Source organism: Saccostrea echinata, unplaced genomic scaffold (assembly GCF_033153115.1).
Source record: "Saccostrea echinata isolate AGI-Se365-2 ecotype Australia unplaced genomic scaffold, CSIRO_AGI_Sech_v1 ptg000025l, whole genome shotgun sequence".
NCBI classification, from domain to species: domain Eukaryota; kingdom Metazoa; phylum Mollusca; class Bivalvia; order Ostreida; family Ostreidae; genus Saccostrea; species Saccostrea echinata.
The window spans coordinates 25,640,854-25,658,233 of NW_026889774.1; the positions used below are offsets into that span (position 1 = coordinate 25,640,854).

At 33.3% G+C, this 17,380-nt stretch overlaps 2 protein-coding genes across 2 annotated transcripts; both read left to right on the plus strand.

Annotated features, from left to right (window-relative positions):
• The first annotated feature begins 1,666 nt into the window (after positions 1-1,666).
• On the plus strand, positions 1,667-6,042 carry LOC133192774 (uncharacterized). The gene is made up of 2 exons (XM_061328783.1): positions 1,667-2,007; positions 3,542-6,042. The coding sequence occupies exon 2, from the start codon at positions 3,548-3,550 to the stop codon at positions 4,859-4,861; it is 1,314 nt and encodes a 437-aa protein (XP_061184767.1). The 5' UTR covers positions 1,667-2,007; positions 3,542-3,547; the 3' UTR covers positions 4,862-6,042.
• Positions 6,043-11,062: 5,020 nt separating this feature from the next.
• Positions 11,063-16,375, plus strand: LOC133192996 (uncharacterized). The gene is made up of 2 exons (XM_061328999.1): positions 11,063-11,313; positions 14,877-16,375. The coding sequence occupies exon 2, from the start codon at positions 14,879-14,881 to the stop codon at positions 16,373-16,375; it is 1,497 nt and encodes a 498-aa protein (XP_061184983.1). The 5' UTR covers positions 11,063-11,313; positions 14,877-14,878.
• Positions 16,376-17,380: the final 1,005 nt, after the last annotated feature.

The following is a 17,380-nucleotide window of genomic DNA, read 5'->3' on the forward strand; positions in this document are numbered from 1 at the left end:
GACAATACGTCGTCGATATATCTAAATGTCGAGTAGAAGGTCACAGCAAGTATTTCTTCTTTTCACGTAAAAGATTTTGAACAAATTCTGCTTCATATGAATACAAAAATAGGTCTGCTAATAACGGGGCGCAATTGGTACCCATGGAAATTCCAATAGTTTGTTGGAAGACCTGGTCTCCAAAAACCACATAGATATTGTCAATCAGAAACTTGAGCATCTTTTTAATGTGAACATCAGAGTACTTGTGTGGACAATCAGATTGTTTTTTAACAAAGCAATTTTGCAAATGACCAACGACAAAATAAATAAATTTACGAGTTCCATTTTTATTGAAAAAGCAGCTGTCAATAATGTCAAAAGGTCTGGATTTATCGTGGGGAATGGTTGTATATAAAGCTGAAAAGTCGCAAGTTTTTATGTTGTTGATTTTGGTAAAATATATGATTTTTTCTCAAGAACAGCAGGAGCACATAACATCACATTAATATGCAAAGATTCCTGTTCGTAGGGTAGGGCTACAGCGAATCAGATTTACAAGGGAATACGGAGGAACAAATCTACTACGAGTAGCAGGCCAAGGTTTTAGGGATTCTTTTTTTCTTCATATTTATGTATCCTGCGGATGAGGTGGATCTAAAATTGAAAATAAAATAAAATAAAATACAAACAGGAAACAGGGAAAAAAAACATTCACCTTCTCCAGAGCAGAAGGGGAATGTTTCTTTATATATACTGATTGCACTCAAAAGAAGTGAGGATTAATGTTTGATTTCATCATAATCATCATAATTACGAAATAATAATAAAAATACATATTGCATGATACAGTCATGTGTTCATCAGGTGCTCGATGGTAATACGATGTATCTTACCTACAAGCTCAATGGCCTTTAAGCTTTTTAAACACTCTATTCTTAAGAAGTGCTTAATTTTCGAGTAATTAAATGCATTATGCAGACAAGAACCTTCTCTTTAAAAAAAATCTTATTCGAACAAGTTCATCTAAATTAGAAATGTTTGTTTTGAAATCAACATATTCTTCAATTGTAATTAGTTTATCATTCCTTATTGTAGCTTCTTTACTAAAAATTAAGTTATTTTTTAAACATTTCCTAATTTGAAAGAAAGGAAAGTCCTAACCTTGAAACATTCATATATCTGGCTGTAGGCGTGGAATTCGTGTAAGATACACGTAATCAAATGAACTTGTTAAGTCTACCCGAAAGCAGGTAATCTGCATTTTAAGTACATTTGAATTCAACACTTATGATTAAAATTAAATCATTTTCACGGCTTACTGAAAATTTATAATTGTAGATAATTAACCGATATTTATAAACATCTGTACACAGAAGATCAATAGAAATCGGAGACTTTTTCTCCTGCGTCTAAGCCTCTTACAATAAAGATTTAAATTGCATTTAAACCCAGACATAGAGTTTATTATATACTAGATATCGAACCACAAAACAACATTAATCTGCAGGTTTTGTCGCAAATTATCGACTTTAAAAAGATAAAAGGTTAAAAATTCGGTTTTCCTTTTTTCACCGCAGAACCTCGGGCTTGAATTAAAGTTCTTTAATGAGTGGGGAACAAAATGATAAATACTGAAACGTGTGGCCCTGTATAGCACTGTGTACCATTTCAATTGAAGAAATTGGAAAGTAAATTCAAATTATCGAGCACGGCTTATTGTTATCTTTTTCTACTACGTCACGGGTTCTCGTTTTGGACCGGGTGTTGGGAATGCAAGTGAATTTGAAAATACGTGCCAGGTAGATATAAATGAAATAGGTACAAAGGTACATTGAGAATGGAAATTTGGGTCTGACGGGAAAGGTGAACCAAGGTCCTGGCAGGTGTATCGATTTTTTCTCGGGTGTTGTCAAATCTGAAATCTGTCAGAAATATTTACTCTTCGACAAGAAGTGCTCAATTCTGAGGCAAGTTTTTCGCCAAGGAGAAAACATGAGGACACTTTTACCTGTACAAGATTACTAGGTAAGTAAATTTATTTTCTGAATAATTTAATCAAATAAGCAATATAAATACAATTTATATTAACTTAAGAGATAAGATTATGCGATTGAAATTCTAAATAAACGTACAATTGATGCATTTTTTAATAAAATATGTGGTCGCAATTTAGTGTATAATTCTTAGATTTTTTTCAAACAGGTTTTCCTTTCATTCTAAATGTTACGTACATACTAAATTCAAATCTTTGTAAGTCAATACGGTTTTACATGTACGCAGGGTTGTCAGAATATAAGGAATACATGACGATTCTTAATTATGTCTAAGACGTTATTAATTTTTTCAAATATATGTTTATCCCTCGGAAAAAAAAAAAAAACAAACAAACAAACAAACAAAAAAAAAAAAAAAAAAAAAAAAAACAATAGTTAAAAGTTAAGACATTGAAGAATGTGAAGTCAAAATTGAGCAAATAACTAGTTTGTTGCATTATCAATTTACACGGTGCATAGATAAACACTGTTCCTCGCCATGGATATCTAGACAGGATTTAATTCACTTCATTTTCTCTAAGGGTTGGGATAAAACTGTATACATTTTAAGATTTTATCACACAAGCCCGGCAATTTATTGTTATGTTAAACCAGAAACCTTAATGATGGTGACAAGATTTTGGTTAACCGAGTTATTCATTATTTTCATGATTATCTTCCAAATACGAAATCTAACGCCATAATGGTTTATACAACCTCGGATTGGAGTTGGCAATACATTTTGAGATCTAAAGTGCAGTTTTTAAATGGGTTAAGCCACCCTTTGTGGGTTTCTCCAGTTCAACTTTACAGTAACAGCGATCCAATTTTCAACGTCTTTAGAGAATAGACGGTCATAAATATATTTGAACAACACATTTCTTAAGAAAGATAATGTGTTACCGGGATTCGCGTAAAATGGGCCCTTCTCCACGAGATTGTTCCGTTACTTTGCCAAAATGAATGATACTATTTGGCGGAGATAAGTCAGATTTAAACCTTACCTCTTTACTGTGTTTACACCGTCTTTCACATCGATGTTCGTATTTACTCTGTAAGTATTGAATTAACTTTTCCTGGGCAGCAAATAATTAGTACAGCAAAATTGATCTCATTATTTCTATTTCTTTCTTTTGTGAAGTAAAACTCAAAAGTTGAGAGGTAAAACGAAACCTTTTCAATACAGTGTGTTTATAGTTTAAAATAGATTTTTTTCTGTATATCAAGCTTAAAGAAAATCTCACCAAATGAAATTACATTGTACATGTAGTTCCAAAATTCCAAATTAAGGCAAAAAATAAGACAATATCTTTTTCAATGCTGTGTTAAGGTGTAGCTGGATACATTTTCACGTAGAACTTCATTTAGAAGTTGTTTTTTCTTCTTTTTTATGATTTCAATATATTACATTTCAAAGCAAGGTTGTTTGAACTTTTTTTTGTATTTTCTGTAAGTATTATAATAAATTAATATATAAAATAATATGTACATATAAATTTGATTTTTTTTATTTATTCGTATTTTAGGTCAATATGATGAAGAATCCATTCTACAATCTGTCCACTGTCGGAAGTGGGGAGAGCGTCTTTATTTATCCGCTGGACGGCTCGGTCACTCTCCTTGGGTCGGGTACCAAAGACTTGGTGGTTCATCGTCTCCGCCCGCCACCAGGGGGCGTTAAGACCAAACATGTCGCCTACCACGGAGTGATGAAGTATAAAAGCCCAGACGAAACGAAGGAGGAAAAACAGCGGAAAGGGATTCTGAAGAATTCTTCAGGAAATCAGTTAGATGGACGCGAGGGGGCATCTCAAAAACTTGACGTGTCTAAGATTCAGTGTGTTTTAAAGAAAAGGAAAACCTCTGCAAATGAGAAACAATCAAATAGCTCATATAGTTCTAAGAGTCAGAAGAAAGTGAAATTTGATGACAAACTTAATAAACTGACTGAACTAGGTATAAAGTATAAAGCTATGGATCCAGACATGCGCAGTCATCCTGGCGATGTATCCCACATCCGGCGACAGCATCAAATTCAGCGAATTCCGGTCAAGTCTTGTCAAACTTCAGAGGTATTACATGATCAGGAGAAAACATCGATGAAAATTTCGGATATTTACGACTTAAAAGATTCCCATGAAAATAGGACTGTATCTCCAAGGTCGCTGTCAAAATCTACATCAACCAACAGCGGAAGTTTACATCGCCGTACGTCAGGGGACTCGTATCCGCTTATTGAGACTGATGCCGAGGATTTTGTGCGGATGGATGTTTGTGAAGACGGAGTAATTCCAACCTACAACCCGCGTGAATCAACTTATCAAGGGGATCGTGATTCAAGGAGTGGGGGAGATATGACGGATTATAGTAACAGGCTAATTGAAAATGGAATCCCCGTATTTACTAAGACTGGGAAGTTTGTTAGGACAACTAAACTCAATAACTATTTTCGTGAGAAAAAATGTGAAGGTGAAACTGACGATAGTATGAAGCCAGACAAACCGAATTATCGTCTGCCTTTAGAATCAAACCGGAAAGACAAATCAAATTCGAACCCAAGAGAAATCAGAAGAGTGTCGTCTGCTCAGAAGTCTTCCATGAAAACAACGACAAACAGTACTAGTGGTGCTAAAATTACGCGGTCAAGCGTGAAGCCGTTCATGTTTACTCGTTACAGTAAAGACCAGGGCCCTCCCCCCTCATCTCATCCAGACATGAACAACAATAAAAACTTCTGTGATGATTTCAAGACTTATGATATCATAAGATGGCTAACCAGTGTCAAAGAGGTTCAGTCAAAAGAGGGTTTCTCGAGCTTCCCAATCGAACACGGTGCACGTCAGTAAACCTTAAAACTTCATGTGTCAGATCAAGTGAATATGGTGCACTTGAAAACTTCTTAGCCCTGAATGTGACTGATAGTTAAATTTCAGTATTATATTTGCAACCCGGGTGCTTCTTAAGTGTCTCAGTTTTGTAATAAGTTATGGTCAGTTGTTTTTTGTGCTTTTTTGTTTTCGTTTTGTGCACTGATTGTATTTTTGACAATTGTTTATCTTATGTAGGTACTACTACATGTATACTAGTTCACATCCTGCTAGTATAAGTTCAATGTGTATTTTAAATTTGTTTTCAATAATTCATTCCATCTCTTGTAATTCGGTGCAAAATGAATCGTCTTTTGCCAAGAAACTTTCGAAACCTGATCACGTATTTTCCCTCTTTGTATTTTGTTTCGTTCAAAGAATGGGCATCAAGCACTGAATTCCCCCTCCTCATTTTCCCTCCCAGATGTTGTTTAAAGATATTCTGTCCAACTCTGTTATCCTTTTGTAAAGGACTAACTCATATTTATTGTTGGGTTTCTGAAACGCCATGGAATTTGGAAATTTTCATGTATTTACAATGTAATTACACGGAATTAACTTTTTTACTATATTAGACATACATGTGCCACCTTATTTAGAAAGGAAAAGACGAACTAAATTAGGTGTGGTTTTTACTGAATGAGGAATCGTTGTTCTTAATTTTTCGTTTAGAAGGACGCGATTGACGTTTGTAACAAGTACACCGGTCACATGATCAAGTACACCGTTTCAAGGTCGACGAACTGCTCTGTTTCTCTCTTCTCGATTTGTTTCTTTCTGTCAAATTTTCGTTAACTCGAGAAGTTAGAACGATAACGGGCATGCACTTGTAAACATAGGATATCTTTTCCCCCTTCTCTCATTTATACGGAGAGAAAGAGAGAGAAGGAGAAAAACTGGGAGGGAATGATTCTCGTTTGATATCACACAAGGACACTCTTGTATAAACAAATTATGAAATTGAAATGATCTGTATTTTGACAAAATTTCAATCCTATTGTAAAGTATGCAATTACTGTACCTGAGATTTAAATAGATTATAATTAGCTTAAGCTCATTAACACATTGAAAGATTAGTTTAGATTAACAGGCCCCACATGTTATAAAGCGGTTGATGTAGCAGTAATATCTGTTTCTGATATATTTATGGACTGATATAAATGGTTGTTTTATTATACTATGTTGATAGTTAATGTTAAATTATTACTGTTATCAGTTTTTATGAATTATGTTAAAAAATTAGTCTCATCACTCTTCCATTAAATATGTTGTCATGCATCTTTCTTCCATTTTTTGTCCTCATTTCATTCAAGAGAAGTTAATCTTTTTTTTTTTTTTTTTTTGCTTTTGTTTTTATTATCTGTAGATACATGTATGAAGATGAAAAATACAAACTTTGACCATGATTGAGACAAACTGATCACAAAATGATAAAAGATCTGCATTCATAAAATTCATATAAACTTTTGTATTTAATAATTTAGTATTAGAATATCCAATAAAGAACCTCCCCAGTATTACTTTCAGGAAAGAATATTAATTAATTTGCCTTTAATGAAAGGTAAGTGTGTACTCTTTAAGAGGTTAATCTAGATCTGGTTATGTGTTAATAACAATATTGCTAAAAACTAAAAATTTCTTGTAATTGCACTAACAAACCGGATACACCCCTCAGATAGTATTTGTTAACGATGCCTTTCTTTCAACATAAGCGGATCAGATATATATACCTGCAGAAAATAGACGAGGGGTGGAAATTGGCATTGTTTGATTACATTCAATGACTAATAAACGTTTGAGGTATAAGTAAATAAAATTTATTACCCTCCCCCCTCTTAGGCCTTGCATAGACAAAAGGAGCATTTCTTGGGGTGAGAAGCTCGACATAACATTGCTATTCAGCTTGGTATACAATTTGCGAAAATTACCCCCAATTCACGCAAATATAAAATCCGCTTTATATCTATAGTCTTAAAAAGCGTGTTGTTTGTTCTGATTAAGGTAAGTCAGGGCTTTCAAAAATTTCTGGCAATCAAATGGAAAATTATAGAATACAAATAAAAATTATAGAATACAAATAAAAATTATAGAATACAAATGGAAAATTATAGAATACAAATAAAAATTATATAGAATACAAAATGGAAAATTATAGAATACAAATAAAAATTATATAATACAAATGGAAAATTATAGAATACAAATAAAAATTATACCATACAAATAAAAATTATAGAATACAAATGGAAAATTATAGAATACAAATGGAAAGTTATAGAATACAAATAAAAATTATACAACACAAAAAAAATTATACAATACAAATAAAAAATTGTACAATACAAATAAAAAATTATACTATACAAATGGAGAATTATTGAATACAATTAAAAATTTACAATGCAAATGAAAAAATATAGAATATAAATGGAAATTATACAATACAAATGAAAAGTAATAAAATTGATATAGATAATATACTATATGGTGCTGAATCCTTATGTTTAGAAGACAACTTTTCATTTTTTGATCATGTACATACCTTAATAAGAAACTCAAAGAGGTTTTCACTGAAATCATAGTTTATCATGATATGCTAGGAAGAATAATATCTCATTTTAGGTATGTTAAGGAAATTTCTCAACTCTGAGTCAACTTTATTATGTTTTTTTATGGTCTCTCTCTCTCTCTCTCTGTGGATTCACTTTATACATGTACCAATTAATGGTTTATCTTACCTACTGCTTTTCAATGTTAAATGTACCAATAATTGTTATATGTACCTTGACCTATGGAGAGAACGATTATAGGCAATATGCCTGCTGTTCAATCCATTTCAATTGTAATGAATAAATATATTTTAAACTAAAAGTAATAAAATACAAATGGAAAATTATACAATGCAAATGGAAAAGATCGAATTTTGCAACATTTGACATGCCATAGTAATGTGTCTTTCACCTATATTCAAAGATAGTCGGGTTATAAAATCCAAACCGGATGCAAAAAAACCACGGCATTACTTTAATGTAATAATACATATTGGTACTTTTTTTCGTTGTTATATTCTAGGAATAAAAAATATAGTTTTCAATTAATATTTTTAAAACAAATTTTAACACATTCATTCAACAGGCTTTGCCAAAAAATAAAGATATATTTAAGAAGTCAAGATAATATTTACATTGTTTTTAATTCGCCTAAAAATCGCAGATTTTGACCAATATCTCAAAATTTACATCACTGGTCCCAACTTTTTCTTTCATTATTTTGAATTTCACGATACTTTAAACCAATCGGCACTTAAGTCATAAAAAAACTCGATATTAGAAAACATTTTATTGCTTATTAAATTTTTAATACCCCAAAGTATGATATTTTTTATTGCGAAAAAGGTAACACAACAATTTACATGCATTAATTTGCAGTATTTTTTCAACAATAAATATCATTCAATTTATTTTACATAAAATAAGATTATATGTATTGCTATGATTACATTTGGTAAAATATGATAAAGATTAAGTGATTAACCTGACAGTTACAATTTAAGTGCAAAAAGGTCAGGTTAATTGTACCGTCTCTCAATAAGACTCACAACCCCTAATTTTCTTTGCGATTTTGAGTCATGCTATATGAGTAGTAATCTAAAATATACTTCTCAATAAATCCTTGAAATAATACGTTTCACGAGTGATATACCTTAAGAAAAGTGTAAAGTGAAATCCATGTTACTTCCGAGATAATAATTTGTTATAGTATTTCTTCACATTTTTAGATAAATGTAAATTAAAAGTCTATCAGGAGATTGATTTCTCCAACAATTGACATGTAGTTAAAATATCTTTAACACAATTCAACCATTTGGAATGATAAACATCAGCAACATCAAGTTTATAATACCATAAAGTGTTCGAGAAATTTTCTCTTGTTTTCCTGTAAAAATTCTTTCCCAAAAACCAATTATTCTTGCTTTTATAGAGATTGACATTGGTATTCTCCCAAGTACAATTTGGGGTGCACTTTCATCGATACTTAATATGGCAAAGGGATCAGAGTTGCCTCCCGTAGTTTATGAATCGATACAATATTTACACGCACTGTGTCATGTGAAATATTGAATGTTTACATTGTTTGAACCCTGTATTCATTGTGGATTTTAATCATGAAACTTAACACATTGCTTTTCATGTTTAGCTGAGAAAAACAACAAAGAAAGAAAAAAAATCTAATTTCTAACTTGCTTTACACGCTTAGTTTCTAAATACTTACACCAATCTTTCTGACAAGCGGAAAAACCTTCCGAGCTTGCCGGAAAGGCCAGAGAAAATGCGATTGCACTCACATTTGAATATGATTACGCTACTTTTAAGAATTTTTTTTTAAATGAATGTATTTAAATGAAAAAAAAAACAAAAAAAAAAAAAACAAAAAAAAACAAACAAACAAAAAAACAAACAAACAAACAAACAAAAACAAATGAATTCTTTTTTTTTCTTTAAAAATCGATTAATATTATTTCAATTCAAACTGACCTGACATTTTGAATTTAGTAAGAAGTCACTGCCAAGAAGTAAAAAGGAAACATTGATGCAATGTAATTTGTTCTTCTGCTCATAATGTATAAGTCGCCCGCGTGGCGCAGTGGTTAGAGCGTTCGCTCTAGAGCTGCGGAGTAAGGAGTTGATCCTTACGTCGCGGGTTCGAATCCCACTGTGGGACGTGGAGACCGGTCCTTCGGATGAGACCGTATAAACCGAGGTCCCGTGTAGGTGTGGCACGAAAACGACCTCTCACTGCTCAATGGCCCTAAGTGCCGAGTAGAGGTCAAAAAATTTGCAGCTCTCCACCGGCAAGTGGTGGCGTCTCCATATGAGTGAAAAATTCTCGAGAGGGACATTAAACAATAGACAAACATAAACATAATATATAAATATATAACATAGTATATTAATAAACATAAAACATGGGAAATTATTAAATATCATACCAAATTTATCATTATTCTATAATTATAGAATGAATTTCAAAACTGCAAAATATTCAAACATAAGAAAACAGCGACACTGACGTACACCTCTTCCTCATACACATGCGTGCTTTATTTCTCAAAACTCTTTCTCTAGATTTCTAGTAAAGGCACAGTGCAGTGCGTACCATGTTTGATGAAGGTGACGGAATCAGCCGAGATTTGCCGAATGAAATTGATAGTTGAACATTCTGATGGTGGATCGATGGGCGCGTTAGCCGAATGATACTTTTTATACATTTTTAATTTTTTAAACATCAACCTAATATTTCGCAATTTTCTCAATTTCACACAAATTTTCTAAACGTATAATGCGTCTTTTGCACAATGTTAGGATGGCAATAAACAAACTTAAGGCTTTGAAATGAATACCCGTTCTCGATTTACTATACAAATTCTCGAATGACGAATAACTTCGCTCTTCGTATTATATACATGTACACGAATTTCAGCGCTAAAACTTGAATTTATCAGTTGATGTGATATGAAAAACCATGCTTATTAAATCTGAATCTTCAGTTTTCAGTTCACATTTCAACGGGTCCTTCAATGGACTTGTTCTTTCTTAACTAAGCAGTTTTACAAGGGAGTACATTCTTTTCGTTATTAGTTTTTCTTTCTTTGAATTTTTTCTACACTTTGATCGTTCATTAATCTTTTTTATGTTTCACATGCACATAGTATCATTATAAGAAACAATAGATTGCAATTTAATTTGCTAAATTCATTCAATCTGACTTATTAAATCTCATATGTTATTTTCAAATCTAAATTCAACGAAGATTGTACGCGGACTTTAAAAATCAGCTTAATTTTCATTCCCAAAATGTGGTACAATGCCAGTATAATATTGACATACACACATTTTTACGTCATGAGGTTCGACTTAAAAGTTTCATTAATTTAAAACAAATCCCGGCTGTTTGCTGAATGCGATAGCCCCTGCAGTGGAGAACGAGAGAAATACACACATCAAAATTTATTTAATCGGGGTATTGGGGGGATTACGACCCCGCTATACATTTGTATGGCTCTATTATCGCTGAAATTCAAACCACTCAAACAACAGTCCGACATTGGTATACATTTCAACTGGTTCTGGAAACCTTAACGATATGTTATCGCTTTCTAGTTACTTGTTCTTTCTTTCATACACTGTTTGTAACTCTGAGATTAGGAGAAAATAAATGAAAATGTGAATTTTTTGAGGTCATGTTGCTGGGTGAGGGGTAACGATCTATTGACTGGAATTGTAAGTCGTCAGTGTTTCATATAAGTGCGCTTTTGATTACTACTGACAGAGGAAAGTCGGACCAAAGCCAACCGATTGAGAGACAGGCACGATTTTTAAGAAGTATGATGTCGACAAATTAAAGATATCCACAACATCTGTATATTAAAGGTAGGAATTGATATTTATTGATGGTGCTATCAAATATTTTATATGTACAGCTATTTACTCAAATGTAACATATAATTATTATATCTTTGTTGCTTTTGTTTTCTATAAGAAATGAGTGTCAATGGAAACTTAAGACAAACAGTTAGTTTAATGTCTCGAGAGAAAATATTTAATGTTGAAAGTACGTGACATTTCAGGTGTTAGAGTAAATCTCTCAAGAAATTGTCAAATTTCTCTGGGGTTTCCAATAACACTTGAAAAAATTCTAAAAAGAAAAATCTGCTGTATTATCCAACACAAAAAAAAAGCGAAAGTAAATTATTTGCTATCGTGTGTACATAATTTTGTCTCTCAGGGTAAAAATGTAGCTCATTTGTCAATAATTTTGAAAGGATATTTAACTAGAGTAAACAAAAATTTGTATTGGAAGATCTGGTAATAGATCAATCAGGGACATGGCGCTCATCAATCTGGGATAATTACAATGTCGGGGCTGTCACTGGAGCGATAGATACACTTAAATCGTCTTGTCCTTCCAAGATGGAGACGGCCGCTGGACGCCGTGATTATATCTTTTTCAAGTATTCGCCGTTCATGATATACCCCTATACGTGTGAGTACATGTAGATAATAACTAACTAAACTATTATTCCAAATTGGACATTGTTTTATTGAGTAAAATTATTGAGGAAATGATTTTTTTTATATCCTTTTTTCTATTTTTATGTAAAAAACATTTTCGTTTCAATGTAAAGACTACTGAAAACGATATAAACGCTAGGCATGCTATAGCTAAGTGGCATTGTCCCTCACTGATCTAGAATAAATTAACAGTCCTGAAATTAAAGGCTTGGTCATATAGCATTGATGAATTAGTCCTGAAAATATTATACATGGATTTACATGTATTTGAGATTTTTTATACAAAGGAACCCTTGTCTTGATATACTTGATCTTTATGATTACTCAAAGGTATGGAATGAGCAAGTTAATATCGAATACATGTAGTTAAAAACAGTACCGTAGTTAAACAACGTCTTCAAGATCAGTACATTTACAGAAATGGCAAAGTGACAACCGCGATTCGCCTTAAAGTCAGATATCATCAAAACAAAATTTGGGATTTGAAAAATATATAATTTAATTCTGGTTGTAACGCTGTATTTGACTGGATAAAAAATTACTTTATATCATATAAAATGGGTTGCCTATATGTATGTCACAATGACTTACAAGTCTTTGTGACATAGGCAACCCATTTTATACGATATAAAGTAAATTTTTTATCCAAACGTATCGATCCGCCTGACGTTACATTTCAAATTTTGTACAAATTGAAGTCATTTTTTAAGAACAATCATCTTTTTTTCTTACACTAATTGAATGAAAATTAAATTATAAGGAATGAAATTAATAGCTACCCAATTTATACGGTATAATCTGAGTTGGAACAGTTTACGCTTTTTTTATAAACAGTTTCGCAGTTTATAAAGCGTAAACTGACCCAACCCAGTTTATACCGTATAAAATTAGTAGCTATTAAATTCATTCCTTAATTAAAAATACTTGTTATAAATTTTAACTAAGAACAATATCACTCAAATTTAGAACACCATATCATCGTCTCCCATTGGAAACTTGGAGATGGTGTGGAATACAGAGAGAGAGAGAGAGAGAGAGAGAGAGAGAGAGAGAGAGAGAATCCGCCATATCTGAAGGGACAATTAGCTTACAATTGTACCACTTTCTTCTAGGTTAGAGTGTTAGGCCTCTACAGAATGTCCCAAAATATGTACTTAAATAACTTTGTAATAGATCCTTTTTTTTAAATACGAAGTTGCAAAATTATTTTCAACTTGTGACTCCAATATTTGATTTTAATAGAGACGCTGTTGATCTATCGAGATACTGTAATGGTACTTTTTTTCCATGGGGTCATAATTCCGCAGAATCACATTTTCTGTTCAATCCGCGGGTAGAAAATTATGCGGATTTTTGAGATTTTTGTCTAAATGTACTTTAAGTACGTTGGGACAAATTTCCTCGGAAAAGTTGTGACCGCGTACTTCTATATAGCGTAAATTCATACCATTCCCCACCCCCACATACCCCTACCGGGGGTGGGGTAAAAAGATCAACCTGTAGAAAAAATAGGTATTAAAGGGGAGAAAAAAGTTACAGAGAACAAATTAAGTCCCAGAGTTTTTAAAGATCACAAAGGTAAATGTATATAAAAAATAACAATGAATAGTTCATAATGCGCCAATTGCAAAAATTTAATGCAATTCATATAGTTAAATTCTCCAAATGTTTACATAGGCGACAAATGGCGGACTTATGGAAACAAAGGACGGGTACTTGTTGTGTTGATTAAAGTCCCGTGTTTTACGTTAATCCTCTTTATCCTTATTGAGTATTTAAAGACGTTAGACCAATAGAGTATCTGAAACTATAAACAATGGTGTAGATACACAGGCGTGAGAGACAGATAGCGGCCCCCTAATGGAGTATCCACTTAAAGTTTTATTTTACTAGGATTCTTTTTACAGAGGGAGAGGGGATTTTTGTTTTATCGAGTGTACATAAACATAAAAAAAATGGATTTCGTTGTATTTGAAAAAGGTAAGAAAATAAGATTATTAAAAGCACTCATCATTTTGATGACAAGTAACTTAACTGGAAGGACCTTTAATTTATTTTCGTCAATTATAAAAGTAGCTTTCACTTTATTATTATTATTATTATTATTATTATATCATGCTTAAATAATTTTCAGGGATGGTGGGAATGGCCGGCGAATTCTTGTAGAACTTGCCAATTGTTTTGAAACTTGCCAAAATATGCATGCACTGAATATGATTAGTATCAAAGTAATGCGATAAAGAACAAACTTCAACTTATTTGTGCATGTAGCAGACGTAATAAAAAACATGAATCCCTTTTCTAATTACATATATTTAGACTAGTAAGATAGATCACTGCTAAATAAACAAAATCACTTATATACAATTCATAATAACTCCCTTTAAAGTAGAATTTTGACAAGAGAGGCTCCTTTTTTGATCATTCGTCCTTTCATTCGATACATGAAGAATTTTATTAATTTTTACATTTTTTTTCGAAAGAGTAGACCCTCAGCTAAAACCAACTCAAAACAAAAACAAATTCAAACAGAAATATGCTGTTTATATGTCACTTAATCATTGTGCACTCGAGAAGAATTATTAAACCAGTTATTCAATGTATAAAATGATCCCAGAAAAAACAAAGAACTTGCTTTAAGTAACCATAACGTCTGCCTTTTTACGACAAATCAATGCAATATCTGCTGTTTTATCTTAAATTCAATAGCCCAGAAAAACTTTTACGGGTATTTTATGAGAAGGTAGTGGGGTTTTATATTCAGTCTGTACTTGATTAATGCTAGTTGCTTTATTGGAAAGATATATCAAATATCACCTTAAACACTGGTTTATTCTCTCTCTCTCTCAAATAGCGATTCATATGACTCTATATTATATAGTGAAATTAAAAAAAAGATATTTATTTCTGTTCTTTTATAGATATGTCAACAACTTGCTGGTCACTGTGGCAACGGATGCCGCCACGTTATCAACTGACTTCTAGAAGGGAAGAAATAGAAAACCCGGAGGGGGAGCGGTGTAGAACGCCAGGACCAACACCCCGACCCAAGCGGGGGACGCGGGGAGGGGGAACCACCAGTACAATGAGAAGCGCCAGTTTCACAGAAATCCCCCCGAGGAATAGCAAAAGCATTCAAGGAAGTGGTAGACGATTTCAGTTTCCGAACAGGAAGTCTGGTTACATAGACCACTTTAAAACTCAACAACGTGTGAATTCTGCAAAAGTGAAATTTTCGTCAAATCCTCCTATTTCTCCCTACTCTCCACGTGAGAGAGCATCCACAGCTCCACAATTTCCCGTCACAAAATTAGATAGTCCAGCATCTGGACAGGAAATATCCACACCAAATCTTCACGATATCTGCAGTGAGCACAAAGCCACAGGGGGACGAATTCGAACTCCTACCGGTCGTCAAAGAGAGGCTAGCATGGATCTTGAGGATGCGTCATCACTGCTCGTAGACAACAAGTCATTTTTAAGAGATACGTCACAGAGACGCTTCAATGTTCGTGAAACTGCGGAGGGTACCATGTATATTGATAATGGAAAAGTGTTCTTCATAAAGAGGTCTAGAAACGACCCAACAAATCTACTGAAATCACGAACAACCGACGGCGGCTTTCTTGCAAGTATACGAAAAGATTACCTCAAGAAGCCAAAATATATTGCCATTAAAGGCGAAAGATTGGAACAGGACGAGAGTCCCGCACTGCAGCACGAACGAGTTTACTACAACCAAAAAGTCGGTCATATCCTCGACTATTACTCTCGGGATGATGAGGATCGACTATCGATTGATGATCTCGCCAAGTACACAAGATCTTCGCCCCGCTCAACATTGTCGCGAAGTGTTTCTCCAAGATCCTCAAAAGTTAGGAAATTGTACTTTGCCCCAGATCAGGAGGAGCTTAGCCCTCGCCGGTCACCTGATATGCTGGAGGATCCAAATATTAATTCATACATGAAAGTAAACTTTCAATCAAAACTGTATGATCGAAAGTTTTATTTACGAACACCTGCTAAAACCGACTTGCACAGCCTGTCTACAGCAGATATTGATAATTGTAAATGTGGAATATGTAAAATTGAAATGCAACTTTCTTTGATGGAAAAACTCGGAATAAGCTACCCACTATCAAAGTTTCAAAACCAGCAAGTGGATGCTCAGAAGCAGACGAATCAGGGCACACCTACGCAGACGATACCAGACGCGAGGCGGGAAACGGACAATGAGATCAAATCACGTCAGAAAGAAGAGTCGTCACGTGCGAAAACAGCGGAAGGACTTCCGGAAACTAATAGACAACACGAAAACAGTTCAATTACGGTAACAGTTCCCGCCATGGAAAGGGAGGGTACTCTGTCAGAATCGGTTATAGATACCTCTAGAACTCAACAACCCACACCTCTCCCGTAAAGATACGTACTCCTGAAGGCGCATTGTTTAAATCGTTTACTGATTTTTTTTTACCGAAAAGTTTCAGAAAAAATTGGATCCCATGCCTTTTTATGCACATTTACCGCGATCAAAAAAGGGTTTAAAATACGCATCAACGATTACATTGATCATATTGCAAAATCAGCTGTTGTCTAAGAAAGTTTAAAGATAAAAACATGTACAATTGCAGCTGATTACGGTCAGGGTATCCTTTTTAACACACACGGTAAGGGAATCTTGCGAAACGTTTTCCCAGGAGAGGAGTAAAATGAAGTTCCTCTAAGATTGACTTACTCTAGTTCCCTGTATTGTTACACGATGATATTACTATAGTGCTAGGTCTACCTGCTGTTCTTCCTTTGTTGCATTGTTATCTGGTTAAAGATAAAAATCAAATGAAATGTGTGTGTCTTATCAATTAGAAAAAAGAGTTGTTAAGTCAACCATACACAAGACTTAGTACAACCTTGCAACAATATTAATTTTGAAAATTGAAAAAAAAATGCAATCTAAAACTATCGTTACAGGTAACAGAGAAAATATTGAGCATTGAATGGGCTTTCTTTTCATTGCACTTTGTTATATAAACAAATAAGAACTGAATTGGTGCATTATGGAATTTTTACAATGCGAATGTCTGTATGTCTATTACCGTTTAAATCCACACTCTTTACACTTTCATTTTAATCTTTATCCATTTCATACTTAAAAGATGCATACTAGCCTTTTAAAATTTTGAAAACGAGACTTTTACTGCGATTTTTAATCTTTTTTTTTTTTAATATGCAATTAAAATTTTTCGCAAGAAATAATCTCAGGAGAAACAAGAGGTAACGTTCTTTGTAAAACTAAGTTCAAACTCTGCTGTGCTTACAGATTCTTTCAATATGTCCAGAAATCAAATCAAATTTTAGAATCGTGTTTTTCAAAGTTTGATTTTTAGTATTCCCCACTTGAAGACAGTCGCGTTTACTTGCCTGATGT

Excerpts from the sequence above, each read along its gene's own strand:
- LOC133192774 (XM_061328783.1), top strand. The coding sequence starts at position 3,548 with ATGATGAAGAATCCATTCTACAATCTGTCCACTGTCGGAAGTGGGGAG.
- LOC133192996 (XM_061328999.1), top strand. The coding sequence starts at position 14,879 with ATGTCAACAACTTGCTGGTCACTGTGGCAACGGATGCCGCCACGTTAT.